The sequence below is a fragment of the Colletotrichum fructicola genome (assembly GCF_000319635.2).
Source record: "Colletotrichum fructicola Nara gc5 chromosome Unknown KSG_Nara_v1_contig02, whole genome shotgun sequence".
NCBI lineage: Eukaryota > Fungi > Ascomycota > Sordariomycetes > Glomerellales > Glomerellaceae > Colletotrichum > Colletotrichum fructicola.
Genome location: NW_027094052.1, coordinates 3,738,410 through 3,764,825, shown reverse-complemented (window position 1 = coordinate 3,764,825; position 26,416 = coordinate 3,738,410). Strand labels below are relative to the sequence as shown.

General features: G+C 54.4%; 8 protein-coding genes across 8 annotated transcripts; 1 reads left to right on the top strand and 7 right to left on the bottom strand.

Moving 5' to 3' along the window:
• Nucleotides 1-467: 467 nt before the first annotated feature.
• CGGC5_v003793 (Nitrate reductase) lies at nucleotides 468-3,996 on the top strand (the record flags this gene model as incomplete). The annotated part of the gene is made up of 5 exons (XM_032022637.2): nucleotides 468-530; nucleotides 585-646; nucleotides 793-879; nucleotides 1,352-3,021; nucleotides 3,089-3,996. The coding sequence occupies 5 exons, from the start codon at nucleotides 468-470 to the stop codon at nucleotides 3,994-3,996; spliced, it is 2,790 nt and encodes a 929-aa protein (XP_031880501.2).
• A 1,132-nt stretch (nucleotides 3,997-5,128) lies between these two features.
• VCX1-2 (Vacuolar calcium ion transporter) lies at nucleotides 5,129-6,802 on the bottom strand (the record flags this gene model as incomplete). Its single annotated transcript, XM_032022638.1, has 5 exons — nucleotides 5,129-5,215; nucleotides 5,270-5,960; nucleotides 6,016-6,222; nucleotides 6,275-6,413; nucleotides 6,466-6,802. 5 exons carry the CDS (start codon nucleotides 6,800-6,802, stop codon nucleotides 5,129-5,131), a joined length of 1,461 nt encoding a protein of 486 aa, XP_031880561.1.
• A 1,934-nt stretch (nucleotides 6,803-8,736) lies between these two features.
• On the bottom strand, nucleotides 8,737-10,269 carry HRQ1-1 (ATP-dependent helicase HRQ1; the record flags this gene model as incomplete). Its single annotated transcript, XM_066151185.1, has 1 exon — nucleotides 8,737-10,269. The coding sequence occupies one exon, from the start codon at nucleotides 10,267-10,269 to the stop codon at nucleotides 8,737-8,739; it is 1,533 nt and encodes a 510-aa protein (XP_066009314.1).
• Nucleotides 10,270-10,509: 240 nt separating this feature from the next.
• On the bottom strand, nucleotides 10,510-12,279 carry hrq1-0 (ATP-dependent helicase hrq1; the record flags this gene model as incomplete). The annotated part of the gene is made up of 1 exon (XM_032022639.2): nucleotides 10,510-12,279. One exon carries the CDS (start codon nucleotides 12,277-12,279, stop codon nucleotides 10,510-10,512), a length of 1,770 nt encoding a protein of 589 aa, XP_031880560.2.
• A 641-nt stretch (nucleotides 12,280-12,920) lies between these two features.
• On the bottom strand, nucleotides 12,921-14,578 carry NUP56 (Nucleoporin NUP56; the record flags this gene model as incomplete). The annotated part of the gene is made up of 4 exons (XM_066151184.1): nucleotides 12,921-12,992; nucleotides 13,048-13,448; nucleotides 13,499-14,129; nucleotides 14,213-14,578. 4 exons carry the CDS (start codon nucleotides 14,576-14,578, stop codon nucleotides 12,921-12,923), a joined length of 1,470 nt encoding a protein of 489 aa, XP_066009479.1.
• A 1,298-nt stretch (nucleotides 14,579-15,876) lies between these two features.
• Nucleotides 15,877-16,908, bottom strand: CGGC5_v003788 (Protein YIP4; the record flags this gene model as incomplete). Its single annotated transcript, XM_032027064.1, has 3 exons — nucleotides 15,877-16,126; nucleotides 16,198-16,771; nucleotides 16,833-16,908. 3 exons carry the CDS (start codon nucleotides 16,906-16,908, stop codon nucleotides 15,877-15,879), a joined length of 900 nt encoding a protein of 299 aa, XP_031876530.1.
• An 885-nt stretch (nucleotides 16,909-17,793) lies between these two features.
• CGGC5_v003787 (uncharacterized protein) lies at nucleotides 17,794-19,734 on the bottom strand (the record flags this gene model as incomplete). Its single annotated transcript, XM_032027063.2, has 2 exons — nucleotides 17,794-19,355; nucleotides 19,410-19,734. 2 exons carry the CDS (start codon nucleotides 19,732-19,734, stop codon nucleotides 17,794-17,796), a joined length of 1,887 nt encoding a protein of 628 aa, XP_031876523.2.
• A 5,363-nt stretch (nucleotides 19,735-25,097) lies between these two features.
• On the bottom strand, nucleotides 25,098-25,467 carry CGGC5_v003786 (uncharacterized protein; the record flags this gene model as incomplete). The annotated part of the gene is made up of 3 exons (XM_066151183.1): nucleotides 25,098-25,145; nucleotides 25,223-25,323; nucleotides 25,386-25,467. The coding sequence occupies 3 exons, from the start codon at nucleotides 25,465-25,467 to the stop codon at nucleotides 25,098-25,100; spliced, it is 231 nt and encodes a 76-aa protein (XP_066009477.1).
• Between the last annotated feature and the right edge of the window lie 949 nt (nucleotides 25,468-26,416).

Sequence of the window (26,416 nt, the reverse complement as noted above, 5' to 3'; positions counted from 1 at the left end):
ACATTGAGCGAATGGTTTTGGGTGCCACGACAGTAGGGCGTGAGCAGCTCGAGGGTGGGAAATCTCCGACAGTCGTCGACAGTCGTCGTCCTTCTTAAACATGGCCATCTTCACGGTGCCAGTAGCATGGTTTAGGTCCTTGAGAACCAGAGACGTGGGGCCGGCTCGCACGCTTCGTCCAATCCCATACCCTTACACCCCGGTCTGCCGATAAGGATAAAGGGAGAGAGCCCAGGAAAAAGAGTTGGTTGAAGCATCTCCGCGCTGGTGAGATAATTATATGTCTACATACCCCAGGTACATCCGTACTTCTAACGCCGTGTCGTGCTTTGTGCCCTTATCGCCCCAATGGCATCAGTCGAATTGCAGGCGCCAATTCATCATCCAAACAATACCTAGGCAAGGGCTATGGCGCGCGCTGATAAGGAGTCCCGTTTGTTCTTGTCGACCTCCGCGGAAGTTGAAGCATGCTCAGGCCCCTCCGCCTCGAAAACGGGTCAAATCTTGCATCTCCTCGCTCGCTGCCGTGTGTTCGTTAGTCTCATCGGGACGCTTGGTGGGTGCGATTGTGTGTTGCGCAGTAGTGGCCCTTTCTCCGGGACTTTGTTCAAGTTTATGGGGCTGGAAATAACTTGAATCAGGTAGGGTATGTTATGGATCCAGAGCATTCGTTGTCAAGCCTAGGCACCTTGCTGAACGGCGTGCTATCATCCTTCACCTCACTGGGCATGACGCCTCCGTCAAGTCGATCCAACTCTCCGTCAACTGCGCGGGCTGACTGGTTCTACTTAGTGCCATCCCGTCTGGCGATGTGCCGTTGCACCATCCCATTCCATCCCATGCTTCGCCATGCCATGACGGACCAGCCCAGTCTACGCCGTACGTCTGCCCTCCTTGCCTCCCGTTGTGCAGGCGGCCCGCCCACACCACAACCACACAGCTCCCGCGCCAGGGGATCCAAATCTCTTCCACCAACCCACTCTTGAGGGTATTTACTCACCAGAATCCCGACTCTCACCAGTCTGGTTTCCCACTCCTGTCCCCCCGATATGCAATCTTCGCCTTAACTCCTACTTCATCGAAAACCATCTCATCTTTGATCTGATTCATGTGTACAAAGCCATAGTTATCTGGCTTGTGATTACCGCTCAGACATTTCAGCTTACAACACTCATCTTACGTTAGGAAAGACAGTCCACCTCAGATTCCAACTTACACACAACAAGCCAGTCGTCAGTATGAATGTGCTCGCGCCCTCACCTCCTGTTTCGTTGCGGGAATCTTTGTCAAAACATGACATAACATTCCCACCGAGTCCGGCAACCACGGTGAGGGAAGGCCAATCTCATAGCGTCGACGGATCAGAGGCAGGCCTACTTGATGAATTCGCCCCCGAAGAACCCCGCGGGTATCCTTTGCCTCCAAAATCAAGAGTCAACAAGGTCTTGACAGAAGACCTCAAGACACCAGACAGCCACGTCGTTCGAGATCCTCGACTGATACGTCTCACTGGAGTTCACCCTTTCAATGTAGAGGCACCCTTGAGCGCCTTATACAACGAAGGGTTTATCACGACCAAGGACCTGCATTATGTTCGAAACCACGGAGCTGTGCCCAAATGCGCGGACGAGGACATGTTTGACTGGGAGTTCACTGTTGAGGGCGAAGTCGAGAACCCAATCAAAATGTCTGTCAGGGACCTCATCGCGGACTACGACCAAATCACGTACCCGGTAACCCTCGTGTGCGCAGGGAACCGCCGCAAAGAGCAGAACGTGGTTCGCAAGACCAAGGGTTTCTCCTGGGGCCCTGCCGGCTTGTCGACCGCCATCTGGACGGGTGTCGGCATCGGCGACCTCCTTGCTCGAGCAAAACCCAGGAGAGGGGCACGGTATGTTTGCTTCGAGGGCGCGGACAAGCTACCAAACGGGTATTACGGAACGAGCATCAAACTGAACTGGTGTATGGACCCCAACCGTGGGGTGACTGTCTGCTACCGCATGAATGGCGAACTGCTCCCTCCCGACCATGGGAAGCCCGTCCGCATCATCATTCCTGGACAGATTGGCGGCAGAAGCGTCAAGTGGCTGAAGAAAATCATAGTCACGAAAGAGCCCAGCAGCAACTGGTATCACATCTACGACAACCGCGTGCTGCCAACCATGATCTCTCCCGAGGCCAGTGCAGACCTGCCCGACACATGGAAGGACGAGCGGTATGCCATTTACGATCTCAACACCAACAGCGCTATCGCCTTCCCTGCACACGACGAGGTCTTGTCACTGACCAGTGGTCCCGAATCATACAAAGTTCGTGGCTACGCCTATGGAGGTGGCGGAAGGCGCATCACAAGAGTCGAGATTACCCTTGATCGCGGCAAGACGTGGATGCTTGCCAACCTCAACTATCCTGAAGACTTGTATCGACTGGCCCCGGAGGGCGAGACTCTGTACGGCGGCAGAGTGGATATGGACTGGAGAGAAACGTGCTTCTGCTGGTGCTTCTGGGATTTGGACATCCCCATCAGCCAGCTCGCCGACGCAGCAGACGTCATGGTACGAGCAATGGACGAGAGCATGATGACGCAGCCGAGGGACATGTATTGGAGCGTCCTAGGTATGATGAACAATCCTTGGTTCAGGGTCATCATCCACAAGGAGGGGCACAGCTTGCGCTTCGAGCACCCCACGCAGCCAGTCTTGGGAGGTGGCGGGTGGATGGAGCGAGTAAAGAAGGCCGGTGGCAATCTGTCCAACGGCTTCTGGGGCGAGAAGATCGAAGGTGAAGCGGAGGAGGTGATTGAGCAAGAACCACCCAAGGAGATCTGCATGACCAAGGAAAGCGTCAAGCGAAGCATCACCATCGAAGAATTGCGGCAGCACGGAGGCGAGACGGAGCCATGGTTCGTTGTCAATGGCGAGGTTTACGACGGAACTCCTTTCCTAGAGGGCCACCCAGGTGGTGCAACGTCGATCACGAGTGCCGCGGGTCAGGATGTATCGGAAGAGTTCTTGACCATTCGTAAGTTTTGCCCTTCCCACACACGCGCCAAAAAGTGACCATTGGAGGCTAAGACGTAATCCTACAGACAGCGAAAACGCAAAGGCAATGATGCCCGACTACCACATTGGTACTCTGGACGAGGTTGGGAGGAAAGCACTTGCTCTGGGCGAGGTTGAGGAGCTACACGACGATGGTCCACGGGCCATCTTCTTGCAACCCAAGATGTGGACGAAGGGTATTTTGTCGGAAAAGACAAGGATATCTCCCGACAGCAAGATATTCAGCTTCAAGCTCGAGCATCCGGACCAGGCCATCGGTCTGCCAACTGGTCAGCACTTGATGATGAGGCTGCGCGACCCGGTAACCCGAGAGGCCATTATTCGCGCTTACACGCCCCTTTCAGAGTGTTCACAAAAAGGAAAGCTGGATGTGCTCATCAAGATCTATAACGATCTTCCGGGTCGTCCCGGTGGCAAGATGACGCAGGCGCTCGACGCGATCCCCGTCGGCCACTGGGTCGACTTCAAAGGCCCTGTCGGCAAATTCGAGTACCTCGGCAAGGGCATCTGCAGCATTTCGGGCAAGGCGCGGAGCATCAAGCGCTTCATCATGGTCTGCGGAGGCTCCGGCATAACGCCCATTTTCCAGGTACTTCGTGCCGTCATGAATGACGCTGAAGATTCAACAAGGTGCCTCGTCCTTGACGGCAACCGCGCCGAACACGATATTCTTTGCCGCGAGGATCTCGACACCATAGCTACCGCTAACCCAGACAAGTGCCGGCTAGTCCACACGCTCACCCGACCACCTAGTGGATGGAAGGGTCTGACGGGTTACCTAGACAAAACTGTCTTCGAGGGGGAGGTGGGCCCGTGTCGCAACGACAACGGCGAGGAGATGATACTTATGTGCGGCCCGTCAGCGCTAGAAAAGAGCGCGCGCGACATCCTGTCTGAAATGGGCTGGAGAGACGAAGATTTCCTCATCTTCTAGACGAGTTGCCGTTTTTGGCTCGGAATTGAATGATGGTCTTGGATTGTCAAACGCGGCGTCGCGAACGGTCTTGAAGATCTCGGGTTTCGGCAGAGGGAACAAGGTCATGGGCGTGGAGCAGAGCCGCTTCCGCCACGGGCCGTCAGGGCGCACAGGTGTTGCAGGCCGCCACCATCAGAATGCGATAGCTCCGCAGGTGGGGATAGCCAATGCGTGTAGAGGTATTTGGAAGAGGAGACGGAATCGAACATCTCCGGAATAAGCTTGATAAGTGGTTCGAACCTTGACCTGGGCACGTGGGGGTTTGGGGGCTTATCAGCGGGTTTGTTTGGTGCTTTCTTGGAGATGGTTTTTGACATCTCCGCGGAGCGTGGAGGTTTTACGGAATCATTGCATTTGCGGGTAGGCATTTGAGCATAGCGACGGCCTTAGTGAGTGGTACACAATCTTGGGAGGTCATAGTGTCGATGTGCAAATCCAACATAAAACTGCATAAGACTGCCTAATTCTATATGTGCGCAACTATGTTTTCTTTTTGCCTAATCCCTCTGATTGACGACAGTTGAAGGAACAACAACAACAACAACAACATGACGATGATGACATTAATACTAGTCATGTGAGGTATATCAGCCATAAGATAAGTCGCTCTAGCATAGAAGACTTAGGCAGTCTCTTCTTAAAGCATACTCATTTTCGTCATTTTCTCATCTGGTATGGAATTCGATTACGCTTGCCATGAAAGAAGGAAATTCTGACGTCCACATCCGCGTTACAGCGTCGTAACCGTCGACTAGAGGCTTGCAGCTAGTTGGAAGTTGGAGGATTCCCGACCTTATGGCTCTGCAGAATGATTAGGGCAACACGACATCTGGGACACTCGTCTCTCCCTAAGTCTCAGTGAGTTGCCGTGACTTGGAGGCCGCAGGCTACTTTGTAGCATTGCCAAAGAGCGCTTCAGCAGCCAGTCCGCTATTCGGTCTAGTGACAGCTTCGGTTGGGGCCAGGTGTGGGGCCGTTCTCGATGCCGTCATCGCTTCCGGCTCCGGCCGAGAACCCGAAACCTCAAAACTCCAAACCACTACAAGATCTCGTGATACCTCAAATATTTCAATGAGCTGCCCTTATCCGATCAACGAACGAAGCCTTCTGTTACGTAATGGACGAGACCCTCGGACGCTCCTCTTGCGGCGCCGGTCCCATGGCCAGGAGGGTTGGGCTGGACTGGAATCAGTACAAGATCAACAGGAGAGCTCTTTGAAGGCATTCTTACGTAGAACCACGCAGCAGTCCCCAAAGCGGTATAGACGGCTAACAGCAGAAAGCCTTCTAGATAATTGCTTTTGCCATCTCTTAAGAAGTTTCCAACTGTAATGATAGCTAAGATGAGCATGGTTATGTCGAAAGCTTCGAAGACCAAGTCGAAATGCTTGTGTCTGCCCCAGGCAACAATAGTAACCAGAGGGGCGTTTAGTAGAGCCGTCTGGAGCGTAGCACCGAGTACATGAGAGAGGGCAAAGTTCATCTGGTTGTCCCAGGCCTCGTCGACAGCCGTCAAGTGCTCAGCCGCCTTCTCAACAAGGGGAACAAGAATCAGGCCCATGAACGGATCAGAAATACTGTGCTCCTCGACTATAGGCGCGATCTGTTCCACGAGAAATATGGCCATGAACGTAACCAACGTGATTGCGACAACAAGTGCAATGATGCACTCCGTCAGAGTCAGTTTGGCCTTCCTGATATCTCTGTGCTTGTCGTTATCTCGTTGCTCGTCATTTTTGAAGATTGCGTCGTAAATTCCGTGATGGGTTCGGGCTTGAAAGTAAACATAGACCAGGTAGGAGACAATCAGGATCAAAGACACGATCCGGGAAATATGGAGGGTTTTCTTGTCGATCTCCTCCACAGTGAGGACACCCTGGAGCGAGCGGTCGAAGATTGTAGGGATCGCCAGGGCAACGCCACTATTTAGAACATATCAGCGTTGAATTCTGTGTTAGGGGAAGTGTGGCTTCTCACGCTGTCAATAGGAGACCGCTTCCCGCCTCGGTAATGGTATCGCTAAACTCTGTTTCTTCCCGCCGCACGCCGCCGGCGACAAAGCACAAACCTAAGCATAGCAACATCGTCGCTAAGATAGAACCCAAAATTGCCGCTTGAATAACTGCGAACTGGCTGCTTTTCAGGAGAACCATGAAAAGAATGAGCTCGACCACAGATCCCAAGCTGTGTTCATGTAAGTTGAGAAACTTCAGCTAAATCGTCGATGTTAACTCACGTGGTTTCCATCAACACACCAAACACATGATTGACCTTGCGAGCAAGTTCCTGGCCCGCAAAACCAACCATGTTGGCGCAAGGAATCATCGAAATGTAAACCAGTACGAAAATCAACACATGCTCATTGGGTAGAGTATCTACAGATCATGTTAGCTGTGCTCGCCTCTACGTACACAAGCTTGAACATACATCTGACAGCAAAAGCAGCCGGGACAACAGGCCAGAAAAAGTTGCAAACCAGAGAAGCGCGACTTGACGATTTCCATGTGATTTTCAAAAACTTCATAGGATGGAATCCTTTGCGTCCGCTCTCGCCGGAGGGCTTAACGCGGACTTTGCTGCGCGGCGGCGGCCGTCGATGAGGAGGGGCATTGTTGTAGACTGGTAGTGAATCCCGGCCGTTGCCTGAGATTCCAGAAGTGCGTGCCTTTTCGGGTATAACGAGGTTGTTTGACTCTCGGCGTCTCGAGACCGACTCGCGGTAGGTTTGGCGGTATGGTGACCTCGGTGACCTCGGCGTGGACATGATGGCTGATGGGGGTGTTTAGACAACTGGTGACAAAACGTCGTCGACCCAGACACCAGCAGAAATATACAGATTCGATAACCGATTCTAGAGAGTATATACGGTGGTCGGTATGGATATCGCCAAGCCGATGCAGAGTGGTGTTACTGGGGTCAGGGACATGTATGAAGTGGAACAGCCCCAATACCAAGACTTTGTGGATTGTGGCTCAGTGGACAAAAGAAGGGAGGGGCATGGAAGGATATTAAGAAAATGGGGAGCTGAGGGGATCTCAGGATCAACGTGGTCCAGTCCCTTGGATTTCGGGCCCCTGGTCGTGGTGCTTGGGTGGCTGGTCTGGGCCTGTGGTTGGGGATTTCGGACGAGGGTGTTTCAACATCAGATTCCCAAGGGCAGTCGGTGAGGAGAGGATGACAGTTCTCACGCGGGAGATCTGGAACGGTTGAGCCCGCAAAGTAAACAGAAAATCTTCCGTCGATCCGAGGTTTGTTCTGGTAAGTCGGAGAAGAGAGAGTTCGTGACAAGTTCGGCCTCGCAGCAGGTTGGCAAGGGCAGACGACGGAGGGGTTCCCCCGGATACTTTTAACACGGAAAGGCACATCCTATGTATGATGCAGGCATCGCGGTCGACACACATCAACAGAGGAGAGAGCAACGAAAACGAGAGGTCGCCCTGGGGTCTGAATCAAGGCACAGCCAAGCTTGCTGTCATGCCAAGACTCTCTAACAGAACCCTTGTGCATTGCTCGGGAGAGTTGGGCGTGTATGGGTACACCCAGGACGTCGACCGCCTCGCTGCAATTACCGTGAAACCGCGGGTACAAGATACCTTTCTGAGGCGAGTGTGAAGCGCCGCAGGAAAAGGCTTTCTTGGTTTGTGCACCGAGAGAGCGGGCGGGAAAGAAAACCACGCTAGCCACGCCTGTTCTGCACTGTTGTGTGTGTCTCCTCCATTCATCGTTGCAATCTGGACGGAAAGCCTTGGTTCTGGACCATGTAAACAACACAGCAGCAAGCGAGAAGATCCATTCAATAGGGCGGCAAAGGGTCTCAAGGCCCTTGCGGTAAGGTGGTGCAGATAAGCCGCCAAGCCTAAACGACGTCACTGGGCGCTGTGCTGTACCCCTGCAGGACGGGACATTTCCTCCCAAATGCGACCTTTTGAGCTGGCCGATGATGAGGTCGTCCTCTTCACCTCGCCGACCCCAATCTCAACGTCCTCCCATGTCCAGCCACATCAAGCCAAAACAACTGTCTTGGCGGCCGATGATGACCCATTCTGACAAGTCGTACTTTTTGCCATTGCAATCTGACAGCAGCCACACAACGCGTGCTGCTCGCACACACATAGCACGCCCCGCGGGTGCCGAGGCTTCTGGCATCTGGGCAAAGTCATGCGATGGACGCGGCGGGCGTGATGAATCAATGCGGCCTGATTGCGACGAGGTGCTACAGACATCATCCCAGATCCACGCCTCAGTCCGCGAGTGCAAAACGAGCAGCAAAACATGAACGTTCTGAGGGAGGCAGCCAGGCACGGGCACCAGCACGCAGAACGGGATGAGAAACCGCTACAGCCAGGGACCCAGCCTATAACGTTGGACGTTCCGAGAATTAACACCAGAGCTAGCACTGTCCCGGAAGAAACCAAGCTTCGCCCAAGAAGCCACCAAGAACCGGCCATGTGGATATGCCATGAGCGCCCAGTGCCCAGAGGCTGCGACACTGCACCGGGCATCAGCTAAAAAAAAATCCCCACTCCGATTCCCCAGAGGGAACCGGACCATCCCATCCAGGCACCCTTGGCAAAAGCTTTTTTCGTCCACTCTTCACCAGACAATCCATATGTTTGCTGCTTCTTTATCCGGAAAGGTCTCGCAAGCGGATGTATGTGAGATTGGAAACTATGGAATCATCCCCATTCTTCGACTAACTCACTCGTCGCCTGTCCACACCTCTGCGTCCTCCCAAAGCACCGTGTCCTGGTCCTCGAACTCTTCCTCCTTGATGTCAATAAGCCTCAGGTTATTCCGGTCTTTGGGTGGCACAGGCTGGGCCACAATCACTGTCTCTAACCCCGCCGGACACTGCTCCTCGGGGCCCATTGGCAGAGCCTCTACATCAATCTCCATGTTCAAGATGGCTTTCAGAATGACCTGGCTGCCCGCCTTGCTCATGACATCGTTCTCCTTGCAGAGCTCCGAGGCCACGCACTCAATGCAGCCACTCTCGCAGTAACATTCCTCGACTCGTTTAAGTGCTTGCTGCAGAAGGTGGTCAATGTGTTCGAAAGCCTTGGTGCTGATCCCCGAGCCGCTGGCACCGCCCTTTGCGTCGTAAAACGTCAGTCGACCTGGCCGCTTCCTCTGCGACTCCTTCTTGGCGAACTCCTTGAGCGCCACCTTGCACTCGGTCCGCACGTCGCCGGGCAGACTAATCACAAAGTTGGGCATGAGACTCAAAATGGCATGCTCTGCCGCGTGAATGGACGCGGCAATGTGTAGTCGTCTGTCGGCCAGGATCTGCAGCGCCTTTTTCGGTATGTCCAACCACATCCCCTTCCCATATCGAATGACGGGAGGGTTGTCCACATGAACAGCGTCCAGAACACGTTTCTTCTTGTCGACTTTGAAGAATCCGTATACATTCTGCTGGATCTTGATCGTGCCGTAAAAAGCCTTCGACAAAGATCCGGATATTCGCCGGATCGCTTCTGTCTCGATGGGGTCTATGTCGGTGAAGTCTCGTTGCGTCGTGGTCCACTCAACCTTGACCCGTTCCACTCGTGCCATCATCTTTTCTGGCTGAAAATCCCGGACGAGGTACTTGCTTCCCTGATGCAGGAAGATGGCGCCATCGTAGATCGTGAACGTGGCCCTTGAAGCCTCCAGTTCCTCCAAGACTTCGTTCTTGCCATGAGTAATGTCGATGATTGCGAAATGATCGTCTTCCGTGTCGCGGATGGCAACAAACCTCGACGGAATGGGCCGGAATCGATCGTGGCAATGATAAAAGCCCATGGCGTCCCTGAGCAAACGTTCTTCGCAGATTTGGGGAAGATCTTGACCAAAGTATTCGGCATCCTCCACAGGCCTTACAGGCATCTCGTAAGCAGCACATTGGATGTGGCCCTCTCGTACCAGCATGTTTTCAAGGTCAACCTGCAGCTCGCAATTGGGCTTGGTAAAGAGTTCGTCGGGATTCTGCATGTAATGCTGGTCAGTGGGGAAGCAATCTCCCACTAGGACGGAGAGCGAGTCTTTGTTTCTTCGTCCGGCTCGTCCACTCTGCTGTCGTAGGTTGGCGATTGTGTACGGGAAGCCCCATGTCAACACGCAGTCTAGTGTGCCAATATCGATACCGAGCTCCAGAGCTGTAGTGGCAACGATTCCAAGCAGCTTTCCCTCAAACATCTCCGACTCGATCCTGCGTCTATCCTGGGCCGTATAGCCTCCCCTGTAGCCCATGACCCTATTGACACACTCCGGCCGCCCAATAGATTCTAATTCTTGCTGCACAGCGGTTACTAGCTTCTCGCACTGCTCTCTTACCCTGGTGAAGGCGATGATTCGTACGCCTCTCAGCATCAGCTGACAAAAGAGGCGCGCACATTCGAACATGGCATCGCCTCGTCCACTAGCTGGATCGCCTGGGTCTCGGTATGGAGTGTTCCAGCACAAAAACTCCTTTCGACCTAGTAACGTTAGTCACATTTGATTATTCAAAGGTTCAGGCGATGGGGGCTTGCCCGATGGAGAACCGTCGAAGTCGACCAGCCTCACATTCTCAATACCGAATATTGTTTTGAAGTGCTGCTTGGGGTTGGCGACGGTCGCCGAACATGAAATGAACTTGACGTGGCGGTTTCCCACCGCGGCACAAATTCGTCGCAGCCTTCTCATGATGAAAGACACATGAGATCCCATCTGTCCGTTATAGTAGTGCAACTCATCGACGACGACGTATTTCAGGTTCTTCAAGAACGTTCTCCATCTCTCTTCCTGTGGCAAAATCGTTATGTGCAGCATGTCTGGGTTGGTGAAGATGATCCTTGCTTCGTCTCGGATCGCATTTCGTTCTTTCATGGGCGTATCTCCATCAAAAGTTTCCACGAGCACATCTTCCATCCCTGGCATATAGCTCAGCATCTCCCTCAGGCTCCTCTTTTGATCCTGGGCTAACGCTTTCGTTGGGAAGATGTACATTGCTCGCGTGTGGTAGTCCTTTTCTAGAGCGTGTATAACCGGAAGCTGGTAGATGAGAGACTTTCCTGAGCTCGTGGAAGTGGCAACAACTACATGCTGGCCCTCCAACAGACCGTTAATCGCTTCCGCTTGGTGGGCGAAGAATTGTGTGATCCCTTTAGCATTGTACAAGGCATTGACCAAATCCTGACTGAGGAGAAAGTTAAGATCTCCATAGACGGCCTCCTGAGGCTCAAACACGCGGTGACCATCAGGTACAATCTGTCCTGTGTACCACGGGCTGTCTTTCAGCTCCTGCACGATTTCAGGAATGCTCTTCCGTTCCGTAGGTATCGATTCGGGCAACGCTCCAAGACTCTTTTCGGGCGGATCCTCCGGGGCGGTCGGCACTGGTATAAAGGCCTCTGCTGCCTTGGACAGAGCCTGCTCGGGGTCGAGATTGTCCGAGATACATTGGTTGATGAATACGTTCATTGCGTCAATGAACTTCTGATTCCTTCTCTCGATGAGATTCGTCATCTGCTTCTGGCTGTAAACGGGTATTTTCAGGGTCTCTTCCCTCAATTTCCTGTTTGGCTTGGTGATTTCGCCCGTCTTCTTGTCCTTGACTTGTCGCTTCAGGTCACCATCCACAAATTCGAAGTACAGCACTTCTTTTCCCCCTTCGACGCGCTCATCGGGGTGTTGGTCTAGCTTCTCAAGGCCAGATATTCCGCCAACGGAAGCATCGGGAGCAGGTGCTTGAGAGCGAAAGTCCCGTCCCGCCTTGAATGTCACGTCGCGCTCCGCCCCTCTGACCTCGGTTTGCAACATGATCTCGTCAACGTAGGCAAAGTTGACGCCTTCTGGCCGCACAGCTGCGATAGATGCGACATCCTCGATTGTTAATACTTTTTTGGTGTGCGATTCAACTGCAGATCTGATCGTCTCAAAGGTCGTGGCAAGGTGCTTGCGCGTACAGCAGAAAGTAAACACTAAGTTGAGAGCGCGATGTGTCTTCTCCAGTGCTTTGAAGGAGTCTGGCCAGTCAACGTTGCATGTAACCGAAGATGCGGCGCTCTCCGTCCGATTTAGAGCGGAGGCAGTCTTCTTCGGCGCGGTTCGTTTCCGGGCATTGGTACTTTTCTGGCTGTCCGAGGTATCGTCATTGCCGAGCTGGCCGCCTGCCGAAGAATCTTCTCCGTTTCTGCTGTCGGCAATCCCTCCTTGATTGTCCTTTCTCTTCCGCTTCCCTCGGGCCTTTTGCACGACTGCCTCTGTCCCGCTTTGCATGGCTACTGACTTGGAGGAGCCCAAAGCGGCCTCTGCGCGGCTAGCCATCAGCTAACATGAGGAAGTGGATGTAGATGCTGGCGGTAAACTATGTGTCCGATTTGCATCAGACTCAAAGTACAGAAATCACATGTTTCTGCACCATGTTCTGCAAAAGAGGCAGCAGGACCTGAGGGAACGCGAGACGCCACTGGCGTGGAAGATGAAAGAGTCGTCTGCGTCACGTAATCCACACCTAGTCACGTGGACCGAGCTCCCACCGCGTCGGCTCATGCTTTTCAGCAAAGAATTCTTCCTTCTGCTTCGTAAGAGTAGAGTAATTATTAAGGGCAATCCCCGAATAGTTGTGTTACTGCGGTTGATTGATATCTAAAGTGTACCAAAGGACACTGGTTTCCTGGTATCATGACAGGACAGCGTCCCGAATCCGGATGGTCAGAGGACTCCTACAAAAATGATTGCCGTGCCGCCGACTGTATGTCTCTGCCTTCCCCGCCTGGCCCCCAATAACCAGGAATACTTCCGCCACCAGTCGACCATTTGAAGGTCTTGTGCGCTCGATGGGAATCATCGAGCAAGTCCACATGGTCACCAGCTCGGTCTATGGCCATTAACTTATCCACAGCTGAGAAATATGATGCTCAATTGCTCGACAGTTCTCTTTGAACCATGCCAACCTCACTGAGGAACGATTTGGCGCTGGCTGCACTCATCTGCGATTGGTATGTCAGTACTTGATTCGGTATCGAGTGTCGGAGATATCCTTACCCTCATGTGAACGCTGACGGGCTTCGCTTCTTCACCCTCGAATGCGGTGAACATGACTCCAACGGACTTGAGAGACGTCTTCTCCTGGAACTTCATAGCAGGCAAGATAACTGTGTTGAGAAGTATCCTGTGTGTCTGATCTTGTCTCATGATCAGACGGGCAACCTTATGGGCCGTGCCGTTGCCAGCCTCTGGATCCTCGTCGTTCTCCAGGCCCGATGCATCAAAAGAACCGGGAATGGGAAGGCCTGAGTCATCAAACGAAACGCAAGCTTCAGGGACGTTGATCTTCAGCATACCGGAGCCACGCTCCTTCCAACCAACCTCCTTCTCCAGATAGAACATCTTGGCTCTGACCTGAATTATCGTAGCCTCGCCGGCCTCGCCATCATCGACAGTGACTGTGGACGGTTAGCAAAGTTAAAAGCCAAGCAAGATACGTGCCGCTAACTCTTCTGCAGCTTGGTGCGCTTCTTATCATCACCAGCCTTGGATTCTTCCTTGTCAGACTCCTCCTTTTCCTCCTTGTCACCGGACTCTGAAGCAGATCCATCATCGCCGTCAGCGTCATCGCCGCTTCCGTCTTCCACGTCGCTTTCCGGTGCGCCAAAGGGTTTGGCAGGCTTCTCGCTTTTGAAGGAAGACTCTCCTGCCTTGGCAAAGCTCGTCAAGGGTTTGCCCGACAGTGCGCTGCCGAAGCCACTGCCGAATGCCGAACCAAAACCGTTTGCGCCGGCGGTCTTAACGCTGGCGAACGGCGATGAGGCGGCGCCAGCGCCTCCAAAACTCAATGTCGGTGCGGCAATAGGAGCCGCAGCGGGCTTGGACGGCGACAGGGAGCCAAATGGCGATGCTGAGGACGTTGATCCGCCAAAAACGCTGCCTTTTGTAGAGTCTCCCAAAGAGCCAAACGGGGACGCACTTGATGCGGCCAGCTTGGCGAAGCCAGAACTGGCAAAAGCGGCAGCCGATGTCCCCTGCTTCTCCTCCTTGGCAGAATTTTCTGCTGCTGCGGACGTGGCCTCGGTCGTGGTGGAAATGCTGTTCGGCGTTTTCGTTTCGGCGGTGACGGGCGATGTTACCTGTTTGGCGGCAAAGGCAGGTCAGCACGATAGAGCAAAGGCAAACATACCGGCACGTAGGAAATTTGGAGGAGGAAACGTACAGAAGAGTCGGCGGCGGCGTCAACAGTCACTCCATCTCTGTGCCTCTTCTTCTCGGGTTCCAGTCGCGAAGCCCTGTCCTTGGCAGAATCGCTTGACGCTACGCTCTTGCTGTCCGCCTCCTCAGCGTCTCTGTCCTCGTCGTCTAGCTGGTCGTGGGCCCTCTTCTGTTTCTTCTTGGGTGACGAGACTTGCTCCTTTTGCTCATCGCCTGCACTCAGTTGGGGCGTCGTCGCGCCGGTGGCCCCCTCAGACTTCTCTGAAATGGCCGTATGCTTCAACTCTTTGCGAGCAGCAGCGGTCTCAGCATCCTCCTTGGCGTCGATGGGATCCGACTTTGGGCTACCGCTCTGAGGGTTGTCGGCCATGTTGAAGAAATGCTTGATACAACCTCGTAGTCAATCGGTGTGCTGGTTGTTGTCGTTCGTGGTTGTCCCGCTGTCGTGGGTGGTTTAGAGGAGGTTTTGGGGTCGGTCTCGGTTTCTGCCGACTTTGCAGATGCTAAAGCCAAAAGCGACAGTGGTTGACAAGCGATGGAGTGGCAGGTGACGGTGCCAGCGAATACGTAGGTGCAAGCAAAACAATGAGTCTCGGCCACCGCAAGGGTTATCTACAACAAGGGTTCGAGACGAGTGGTTGCAGGTCAAGAAGTCGAAGTTGCACGTTTTGTCGGCGATTGCGCAGGTATGGCCTTGGGCGGTAGATGAGTTTACGGTGCGGTTGTTGCAGGTGTGCGGGTGTGCGGGTGTGGATGTGGTTGTGGATGCGGATGCGGTGACAACAGTACGGTGCAGTGCCAGTAAGGTACCGTAAGGTAGGTTCCGTAAGGCATAGGTGAGCTGTGAGCTGAGGTGCAGTGTCCGCTGTTTCTGGAGGTTCAGCTTGGCTGGGAATAATTGGATGGGGCCGACCTGGAGCAGACGGCAATCGGCCCAATCATTCGGTGCACCTGGTTCGGATAAGTCGACGACAGAGCCCAGGTTCAATTGGATCGATGGCGGCCCGCATTAGCGTCTCCGGCCTGGTCAAGTCCAGCTCGGTCAAGTCCAGTGTGTTCATGTCAACCTTGAGGGTGACTTGAGGTGATGGGACTGACTGAGAGGGGTAAATTCGTACAGTGCTGAGTTGGACAGCGAGGCACACCAAAACACCCTAGCACCCCCCGCCTCAGCCGCCACCCTCACATTGCTCGCTAATTTTGCACTGACCAGACCTCGATGCTTCACTGCAAGATCCGGGATATAGCACTCCCAAACGGGCAACACGATGCCCAGCCTGTCGGCGGAAAATGCCGTGGCCGCATGCGGCGACGGCGCTCCCAGCGCCTCTGGCACGGAAGGCTCTGATATAAAGCTACCAGCAGAGAGTATCTCTATGTCGAATATCTCATCAGAACGGCGACATGACGCCATAGACAACCTGAATTTGAGGTTTCGCACTCAAAGGGAAATTCTCTCTCATAGTTTGTCCGCAAGACAGGCTTAGGTTTGCGAGTAACAACAAGGACACTTCCTGAATTCTCACTCATTGGCCTACGGCCACTACTCGAAGCTAACTCATACAACACCGTGGATATCTAAGAATACAACCTACGCCCCGGTCCTTTTCGTCGTCGATGCGAGGGGCCTCCTGAGCGATGACCGTGGTTTGCTGGGACTCCTGCACTCTAACTGATGAAGCAAAGGCAGCCTAAGCCGAGATAGAAGACAAAGAGCGGGTACACCGCGATACCGACGCGGTTCTTGACGACGCCGCTGCCACCTAGAATACTCACTCCTGCAGCCAACGACCACGCCACCAAGAAGAGATAGACGGGAACACGGGCGACTGTCGGAATACCGAACGCCGAGAGCAACGCCGCGATGACCAGGGGAAACAGCGTGTATCCTATAATGCAGACGCTCTGCGCGAATGAACTGCAGTTGCATGTTAGCGCAGCCAGGAGACGGATTTTCTGGTTGCTAGAGGCTACCAGGAGACGACTCACATGCTTCCTCCAAGAAGCTTGATCTGCAACGTGACCACGGCCTCTCCGACCCAAATCATGGCAAACACGCCGCTAAAGACAACGTCCTTCTGATCTGCTCGCGCATTGAAGCTCAGAAGAAGACTGAGCAACAGGCAAAATATGAGGGGTCCCCAGAGATCCCAGTCACGCAGACCAGGCGTCATATTGTTGCCCGACAGAAGAGCTTCCGAATCCATGAATCGATTTGCCAGCCCGGTAATCTCTTCACGAGCGCCAGCGAAGCCAGCCCCGCGAATGTTCGCGTACGCGCCCCGGAGGCCATCGGCATCGAACATGGTCCCCCCAAGGAGATACTTGGGGTAGAGGACCTCCCGCATTTTCGCCCACACGGCAAGGAGATCTCGACGAAGGGTGTCCCACACCGACTCATCGATTGTGTTTTGAGGTGCGGCGCGGTCTTCGCCAGGTATCCGCGAGGTCCAGGCATTCTCGTTTAGAGGTCGCGACGACGAAGAGCTGGAACCGATGTTGCCAGTCAGTGGCTGACGGGAGGACGTGTGGCCGAGGGGATCGTCAAAGTCATCAAGATCGGCTGTCCAACACAACGGTCAGCCTGAGCTAAACACAGCATCAGAAGCGGTATGAATGCTTACCATCATCTGGATCGATCAGGTCGTCGTCGGCCAAGGGAGGGTTGGCATAGTCGTCTCGCCTGGCTGTGGATGCCATTGTTGGCTGCAGTGACTAGAGGAGCAAGGTAGCGGTGTTGCGCGTGGATAGGAATGCGCGTGATGTCAAACGCTGCAATTAGTTTCTTCGAGCGTCGGCCTCGGCGAAGAAAGGGTCAATTGCAGCTTCGTGAAGTAGAGATGGGACGGGATGGGAAAGTCGGCCAGCTGACGTACGTAGCAGCTTGCGACTCTCAAAAGACTCCACGGTTTCCTCAAAGGCCCAGCGAGTGGTCCAAGCTCCCCGGACCCCGTCCCTTGCGTCGGACTATACAGACCCGCTCCCCGACCATCTCCCTTCACCAATCACAAGCGCATAGCTGTGCCTCTGGTCGACCCACTTCCCCGTTCCAGCCGCCGCTGACATCCACAGTGTTCCGACTTTCACTGTGGGTCTCCGCCCGGAAATGCCGATCAGCACCGGCTTACCAGAGACGACTAAATTGTCACACTGGAGATGATAATTTAGTGGCAATGGGTGCCATGTACACACAAGACCTCCGCTAATTTTCGGTGCCTGCGAATGGTAACCATGCTACACGGCTCCAAGTTATCGCGTAACTTAGTTGTACACACAGCTTTCCAAGCTGACGAGCGTTCGCCAATGTCCCGCGAGCATCTCAATTATTTGAAAAACGACTTCGCCTGCTTCATCTCGTGGGTATCTATCTATCACTCTGCCGGCATTTCTAGTAAAATGCGGGGGTGCCATAAGCCGTCCTCGCCATATGTGCTGTCAAATTGCAAACAATCCGTCCTAAACCTTTGCTGCTACAATCTTCGGTAATTCTTATAAACCAATTTATGTCGTGAATGATTGTGACCGATCGCAAGTCACAACCTCAAATCACAGCCCCCAACGCCGATGTGCCAATAAGTAGCCCGTCTACTGCCAGGAGTAGCGATAGCCATGGGATGAATCGTTTGGACCAGCCGATGTGGTGGGAACGTTGTTGGAGTGCCGATTTGAGTCTCCATTCGAATGTCCGCCACCATTGTAAGGTGGGGGGGTCTCACCCCAGGACTGGTCTTGCAATGCAGCTCGAGAGCCCGGAGGCTGTTGGTGTTGCCCTTGCTGTTGGTAATGCTGGTGCTCACTATGCTGCTGTGGATGATGTGGGGGGTGATTGTGATTAGGTCTGCCATACTGATCATACGCAGACGTGTACGCAGGCTGGAGCCCAGGCCATGTCGGGGGAGGCTGGGAGTATGTGTAGTTGCTCCTGCCAATTTGGGGAGCATGAGTATAACTCGACGATGTTTCTTGCGCCTGTGGCTGTTGGTATCCGGAGGACGATGATCCGAAACCACTCTTGTGTTTCTCGTCGTACTGTGCCCAGCGATGAACCGCCTGGTTTTCCGGTCCAAGGTAGGACATATCGCCAGCACTCGGATCCCACACCGGAAGTCCGTCAGGCTGTGCCTCGCCACGAGGTAAACCACGGGTGTAAGTAGCAAGATTGCCGTTGATACCAACGAGAGCCCAGGCGAAAACGGCAACGTCTCGGATGGAGCTCATGAGATGATCCACCGGAGGACCGCCGATGGCCATGACGTTGTCGCGCAGAGGCATATACTGTGGCATGAGAGGGGGCCTGAATGCGTAGAGCATATCTTGGGGACCTTGGGGCCGAATCGGATGATGTCCCCATGGCGCGGCGAAAAGACCGTTGGTGTATGTAGGCGTGACCAGGGGTGGGTGAGGTGCCGGAATAGGTGGGCGAGCTTTCCGTAGCACGACAACCAGCCCGTCAGACGTGCAGGACACGACGGCCTCGAGCTCGAATGTTGGGATTGGTTCACGGCGCCGGTTTCTCAGAGGCTCGGCAGGCGGTGACCTCCGAGGTGCCGGCCCGTCGAGTGGCGGGGCGGTCGTTGCAGAGGTCTGCTGTGTCCGGCTGCTCGAACCGGAAGCCGTCGTGGTTGCCGTCTGTGCAGAGCTGTGGGTTGACAAGTCGGGCCGACCGGTGTCTTCTTGCTTGATGGCAGGTTCGTCGTCAACGTCCATGCGGCCATCAAGCTGCACGCCTCCACCCTCAGAATCGCTGGAGTTCCCACTGTTATGCTCCTCGTCGTCATCCTCATCCTCAAAATCCTCCGGTCGACGCGGGTCTCTGTACCAAAATCGAAGGTAGGCAATGGAGTCGTTGGCCTTGGCACTTTCCAGGCAACGGATGGCATCGGGAAGGCAGTTCTCCTGAATGCATTCATAGAAGCTCTTATCTTTGATCTGGTCCGGCCGGACACCAAGGATGGAGGCTACGGCGTTCGTAGCGAACATGACAGTCAGGGTCCGGGTGAACCTGTTGAGAATGAGAGCGGCGCGCGGCTCGCGCTCCACTGGGGGCATCCTGAACTTGGGTGACAAATGCTCGAGCATGTGGTAGCGAGGGTCCCGAGGAGAGGACGAGAAGATTCGACGGATCTGGGGTGCCTCGATGGCTCGCCCTAGTACGGTGGTTAGCAATGAAGGAGGACATGGGAGACGGAGGCATAACCCACTTTCACTCCTTTCACCTCGTTGGTAGATACTGGTGCAAGCGACCAGGACATCGTGCACGACTGTGAAGCAACACTCGCAACTCACCCACTGGCCATTTCGGGCCTGGATGCGAACATAGTGAAGCACGGCGGCCTTGTCCAGCAGGACCCCGCGACTGTGAATTGAGCGAGCGAACGGCACCTCCTCGGGGTGGAAGAACTCGAAGCATGATTTCCCCTGCACCTCTTGGGGGTTATAACCCAGGATGTCGAAGACTGAGTCGGACACGAACAGGATAACTGCATCAGGGTCCGTGGAGTGGATGGTCATGAAGGTCTGCTCCATGGCTAACGACGGTTGGCCTGCTGGCAGAGAACAAGGTCTGGGGTTGTATGTTTGGGCACGCCGCAATATTACTTCCGCCTGTCCGCACGGTTCCCGCGGGTATGGGTATAGCCCCAAATGACAACCAAAGACTCGAAACAAAGACAGAGAAAAAACGGCGCCTTTCTGTTTTAGCCAACAGGTCGGCGCAAGAAACGACACCAATGGCTTCGGTTTGATTTCTGGATGGGGAAAGGAATCGCCAAACAAAGTCGACGGCGGGTGTTGTGCGTCGAACTGAGAGGTTGTGTCGTCCGAGAAAGTCGAGCTGAGCTGAGCTGAGCTGAGGTGGACTTTTGCTCAAGATGGCGTTGGTACTAGCGTAGGACACAGATCGCGCTGTCACCTTGGGACGAAAGGTTGCCAGTATCACGAGCTGTACCGACAAAAGTATGTTGGGCTTGCCTGGACCAGAACGGCCGAGGACAGGACAGCGGAGCGGCCAGGATGCTGGTATCCGCAAGATGGCCTGTAGAGATGTGTCGCACGGACGAACTCAAACAGTATGAATTGGAAGTGACAGGATTTGTTGCACACACACTGCCTGCAACTGACGTTTGCCAGAAGTGCTGGGCTGGCTGGTCGCGATGCCGTCGGAGCTTAGGCTGATGATGGTAGGATTGGCTGAGGTGATGCTTATGCTCGTGCTTGTGCGTTGTGCGTGTGCGTGTGCGTGTGCGTATGCGGGCGAGGAGGAGGTTGCGGTCGCCAGTAGTAAAGAAAGGTAAGGTAGTCACGGTACGCAGAAGACAGTTGAGATGGAAGTGAGACCGTTGTTTCTCTAGTGGTGGGGTATGAGCGTTGCAGCGGCGGCGGCGGCAGGTTCAAGCAGAGGCCCTGACGTAAGAGGGGAGGTCGAGGGAACGGTGTTGAAGTAAGGTAGCTAGGTAATCCAACCGACGTTGAACGAACGCTGGATGCGAGCTAGCGGGGCTTCGGCTGAGGTTTGATTTGTAGCAGTAGCGAAAAGTAGGTATATATGTGTAGAGTTTTTTCAATATGCAAGAGTTGGGGTTGGTTTGGGGGCGAGAAGATAGCTTGTTGTTATTGTTGTTCTTGTTGCTGTTGCAATTGCTGAGCATGAGTAGACGGGACTCAAGACGTAGCAGCAGTAGAGGAGGGGAGGGCACCTAATAGTGCCGTATCCTTATTGCAGCTAGGACAATGAAGGGAGAGCGAGGAGGGAGAGAGAGAGAGAGAGACAGAGAGAGAGAGAGAGAGAGAGGCTCGAGTAGTGCGGTGCGGTGCGGCCAGTGGGAGCGGCGAGCATCTTTTATGACAGCTCGTCCGGCTTGTGGTGACGGCGGCGGGGAGAGGCGTCCACTGCGTCTGTGACGGCACGGCAGCGCAGCGCATCTCATCGGCGCAGCGGTGCAGCGAGCGGCTCCCGTTCGAAAAAACGCGGAAGCGGATAGGTAGGTACCTACCTAGGTAACGTAAGGTAGGCACCTTAGGTAGGTACCTAGGCAGGGCAGGGTCCAGGGAGGAGAGCCCGCTGACAGGGGGGCCCCGACCCAAACCCCGGCATCTGAAGTTTGCAGCGGTCCAGAATGTGGATGTGTCCATTTACCTTACCCTAGGCCGTAGAGGACATTGGCTAAGCAAGGGTATCCGACTATGACAAGCCGCGACTCCTGCGATCCGTCCATATGCGTTTGGCAGGTCTCCGAATACAAAACAACACACACACACACACACACACAAAAGAACCGCAACACTTTTGAAATAAATCCAGACCCGACGTAGCTACCTAGTTTTGCCGGTTTCTAAACCCGCAGCTACGTAGGGACTCGGCCCCCGGCGTACGTCCGTATCCCATCCTGCCCCTGCCCCTGGTCCTGCTCCTGCTCCTGCTCCTGCTCCTGCTCCTGCTCCTGCTCCTCCTTGCTACTTTACGTTCGAGCAAGGTCTTCGGATGAGCTGCATCTCCAGCAACCTGTCTGTCCACAGTCCTCGTGAATACTGTGCAATGTGTATGAATACATGTTTCCCTGGTTGTCGTCCTATTCAGCGGTACTCGCGACTATCCAACGGCAGGGGAAAGGGGGCTCTATATCTCGTTAAGTACAGGTAGATACCTTATGTCCTACCTACGGTGGTAGCGTAAGGCATGTAGCTGTTGTGCAAGCACATTGTGGTGGCCCTGCATCGTCCGCACCGTTGTCCACCGCGACACACCACTACTGATACAAAGTACACAATCGTTGAATTGACGTTGACAGCGGGGCAAGACAATTCATATAGACGGGCATATGCCTATTCCCTGCTTGTCATGTGCGCTGCCTCTTTTCCCTTTGCCCCATATCGGGCTGGAAAGCCGCGCAACAGCCACAACAAATCGCCATCTTGACACGCAAAGATCCATACCAAGTCAATCAACTTGCAGGTTGACGGAAATGAAGATTGTAGGTGGCTTTGGCATTCGATACCGTATGCGCAGTCTCCATTCTAGAAAGACAATTGGACGTATCCCCGGACATGAGGTCCCCCCACTAGGACGAGCCTGACAACCTCAAATAGCTGAGCCCACGAGGGTTGATTAATGTTACACACTCCGCCTCGCGACCTGGCCTGGGGGCCAGTGGGGGGCTTTGGACTGCCATCCTTACCCTCGCCTTCTGCCTCGTCAACCCGCTCGAGAAAGCCTGCCTGTGTCGGTCGTGTATTTTATCGAGAGTCAGCCTGCCACGCATCCGCAAGTGAGATAGGTAGCTGTGCTTGGTTCGCCGGGATTTCCGACATTCCATGTCAATCACAACAAGTCCCAATCTCTACGTTCATGACTTGTCATGGTATATCACCCACGATAGCTCGCCCTGATGTCAGTCTTTCGGAGAGTACGAATAGTGCCATGTCGTTTCCCAACCGAAGTCGACCGGTGATCCGAGTTGGCAAGCTAATGAGACATGGCTTGCTTTGCCATTATACATGTGGTGGAAAAGAGCAACAGAATGCCCATCAGTAGCCCTTGTTGCATGCCCGGATGCCACACCCGGGCAGCTCGCGCGCATCGACACATCGGAACGTGCGGCGGCTGTCTGTCTGTCAACAGCTGCCGGTGGGGCATCCAACCGGACCATGTCTTTACTATGGTACGGCTTGCGGCATGGATGGCTGGAGACAGCCGCAGGTACCTGCGTGTGCATGGGTGGACGGAGGGAGGAAGGATTGGCGTCGCTTTCCGAAACCAATGGGTCAAGCGCAGTAGCAGACGACGAACGTTTGAAGGGTCTCGGATTCTGGATTTCCATTGTTGAAGAAACGGGAGCTAGGAGGAAGGCAACGAGGCGGCACGATTATATCGCCGGCTAACCGTTGAGACATGCAATACTAGGAATGCGTTCTGCGTTCAAGGCGACCCAGTGCCGGTTTACCTCGGTGGACGCCGTCCTTTTGCGCCCCTTGCAGCTTCAGTGCCTCGTTCTCTTCCCTCCTGCGTTAGCCGAGTGCGGAATTGACGAGCTGCAGAACTTTACTTTGTACATACATGCCTTACAGAGCAGAGGCCAGAGAATGTCCTCTGTCATCTGTTACTCGAGCTTGAAAACCCCATTGTCAACATCAACAACGATGAGCATCAGACGGCCCCTGTGCCTTGAGCTCCCCACTATTTTCCTTATACCCATGTCCGTGATACCGACAGCAGACATGGTGTCTGGGGATCTCGCAGGGGATGGCGGACAGCTCTTGTCTTCTTCTGGAAGAGCTTGCGAGAAGACGGCCCTTTGCCCTGATTTGTACTGACAGCCGATAGAGATTGCAGGGCACCAGAGCCCGTTTCTTTCCCCAAGGTCTCGTCTCTGATGCTTGCCCTTCAGGGCCGTCACCTTGCCAGGCCGCCCGTCATCCGTGTCAACGGGAGTGCAAAAGGCTAAACTGGCGTCCGTGTGGGTTGAGCGTTCGGGCAGAAGCTGCGCTATGCTCTGCTAGGCATAGTTCCATGTTCTGTCTTCAGTTGACAGCTGTGAAGACATGAGAACCTGGTTCACCAGTTGGGATCTGCTGCCAGGGTCCCCGAGCGAGCGACTCGAGCCAGCTTATCCGTATTACACTACAACCCGTGATACCTGCCTTCGCGTTGAGAGTGTGCCTCCCCGCTGTTGAGAGGTAGTCGTTAGTTGGTAGGGCGTAGTGCTGCAGACTGGCGCTGTCGACGGCGCACAACTGCGACCAATGGGCTAGAGCAGACCGGTGATCCGGATGCAAGATGCTCTTCTCAACAGGCCGCGGGGTTGCAATTAGAATTAGACGAGTGATTTTAGCAAGTTACAACCATTTCAATGCGTCTCCATGGCTTGGCGGTTGCGCATGCCAGTTGGGGAGAATCTGCTTGACGCTCAGGCATGTGGTGTTTGGTAGTATCTGGCATCTTCGGGGCTGCAATAAAATATCATGCCTGGATTAGCAACGACGCTTCTCGTTAAGCTCGTAGCAATCCTCTTTTCGGGTCGCATTTCCCAGACTGATGCACCAGCATTCGATCCATTGGGATTTCACAAAACCGTGGTCGCCATGGTGGATCGCCAGATTGAGATTGATCGGGGCTTGTTGGCGTCCATTCGTGACGTGAACCGCATCTAGACAGGTCGCCGGGCGCCGGGCTGGGTTGCAAAGGGTTCGTGCGACGAAGATGGAGATGTCACGGCGGCCCATGGCCATAACCATGACCATGCCTCTGCTGCAGTGCTGCTCCACGAATGACGACCCATGACGGGACAGGTTTATTGGCAGGCAGTGGAGCTCCGGCGCAACGCTTGCCGTGGACGCTGGCAAGCTGGCTGGCTGGATCCCATCCAGAGGATAAACAGCCGTGCTATGAGCAGGCTGTGTGATAATGGAATTGTTGCGAGGGCGATGCGAGGTCGATGTTGATATCCAGTGAAGGATGTCTGGCATCGAGACCCGTCGATTGGATGTGAGGGGAGTTTAGGGGGTAATTTACGTCTGTGTGTTTGGCGATCCAGTCATTTCTCACATGCCGGCTGACGTATCCCCAATGCCCGTGGCGGTGGGACGGTAGTAGAAGCTGCGCGTGGTGTCCGTACATTGGGGGTAGCAACGATTGATGTCCCAGGCGAAGCCTGATTGTTGTTGACGAGGGGAGATGGAGGGACAGAGAGAGATAGAGAGATAGAGACAGAGAGGAGCGGTCGAGGAACCTCGTGTTACACGGGCGTGTCGTTGGGCGGGCACGGTGGCCGGGGCCGGAGGAAGATGGCAGAAGCTGTTGCTGAACCAGGCATGTCCGGAAGTGGCTTGCGGCATCGGATTGCCGATGACCGCCATATCTTGGGGTTGTTCTTTTCTTGTTGATGCATAAACATTCAACAGTCATGATTGAAGTAGAATGAGTTGTTGCTGGGAAATGGGCTCTATCACAGGCAGGCAGTCAGTCAGAGTACATACAGTGAGGGTACTTTGTGCGTGCGTGGGTTGACAGGTTATGTACAATGTTCTGTACATCCAATGGAACCTCAAATGTACGTTTTCTCGTGGCCCACTTTCCCTGAAGATCCATCCGCTGCTGGCTTGAGCCTTGAGCCTTGAGCCCTGGGATAATTAGAGAAATGGCCGACGAACTGCACCGGACCACCCGACGCTACCTAGCTTACCTACTGCGCATGCGTACCTTGCTTCGACAGGCCCCGTTTTGGGTCCGTGTCGCTGCAAAGTAGATAGATACTGAGAGGGCATCCGGGACAACTTCTCCAAGGACCCTCACTGTCTGGTGGTCGAGGACGTGGTCAACCGTTTTACCAGGTCCAAAGTTGCGTGCTTGTTCCGCTCGCTTTGCCACCCCGGGGGGGGGGGCACACTAGAAAAGCGGTCACTCGGAGCACAAGGCAGGCTGTCAATCCGGAACCCTCAAAGGTCGATCGCCGTCACAAGGCGTTGGGGGTTGGAGTCCAGACTTTGTCTAATTTGAATGAAAGCAGCCGACTCCTCTGACTGCAGCCCACCTCACCTGCAGTATGCAGTACACTCGCTACCAGGCGCTGATTCAAGACACCACCTGGAGCCGCGAGCGTGCTGCCAGCCGGCCTCCACTCCCAAAAAAAAAAAAAAAAAAAAAAAAAAAAAAAAAAAAAAAAACACATACATTCAGGTACCTAGCTCACGATGCCCTGCTGCCTGCCAGCTGCCGTCTACAAACTACCAACTGCCTACGACGCGTCTGCTCCGTCTCACCTCCCTTTCGGCCTGTTTTCTTCTTGTTCTCTCTCAGTCCCGTCCCTGTCCACCCTGAGGTCGCACGAGGTAGCTACCTACCTAGGTAAGGTACTCCAGGTTGTACGGATACACTGGACCTTACGTGCCCGCATCCACCCGCCTTCGGTCGGTGTCGCTGGCCGTATCCTCCGGCTCGACCCAGCACCTAGATCCACTCGAATTGCACTCCGTCTGCATCACGTCCAGTCCTGTTACTACCAACTGAACTGACTTCGGTCGCTCCTGCTCCTGTTCCTGCTCCTGCTCCGGCCTACCGCTGTCTCTTGTCTCATCCCCCCTGGATATACAGACCTACTACCTCCAAGGCTGACAGCTGCTTGAGGTTGGGTGCCGCTTGTCGGGTCGCTGCCTGCCTGCCGCTGCTGTCCAGTTTCCTCATCCAATCTCTCCAACTGTCTGGTCACCCCAAAAC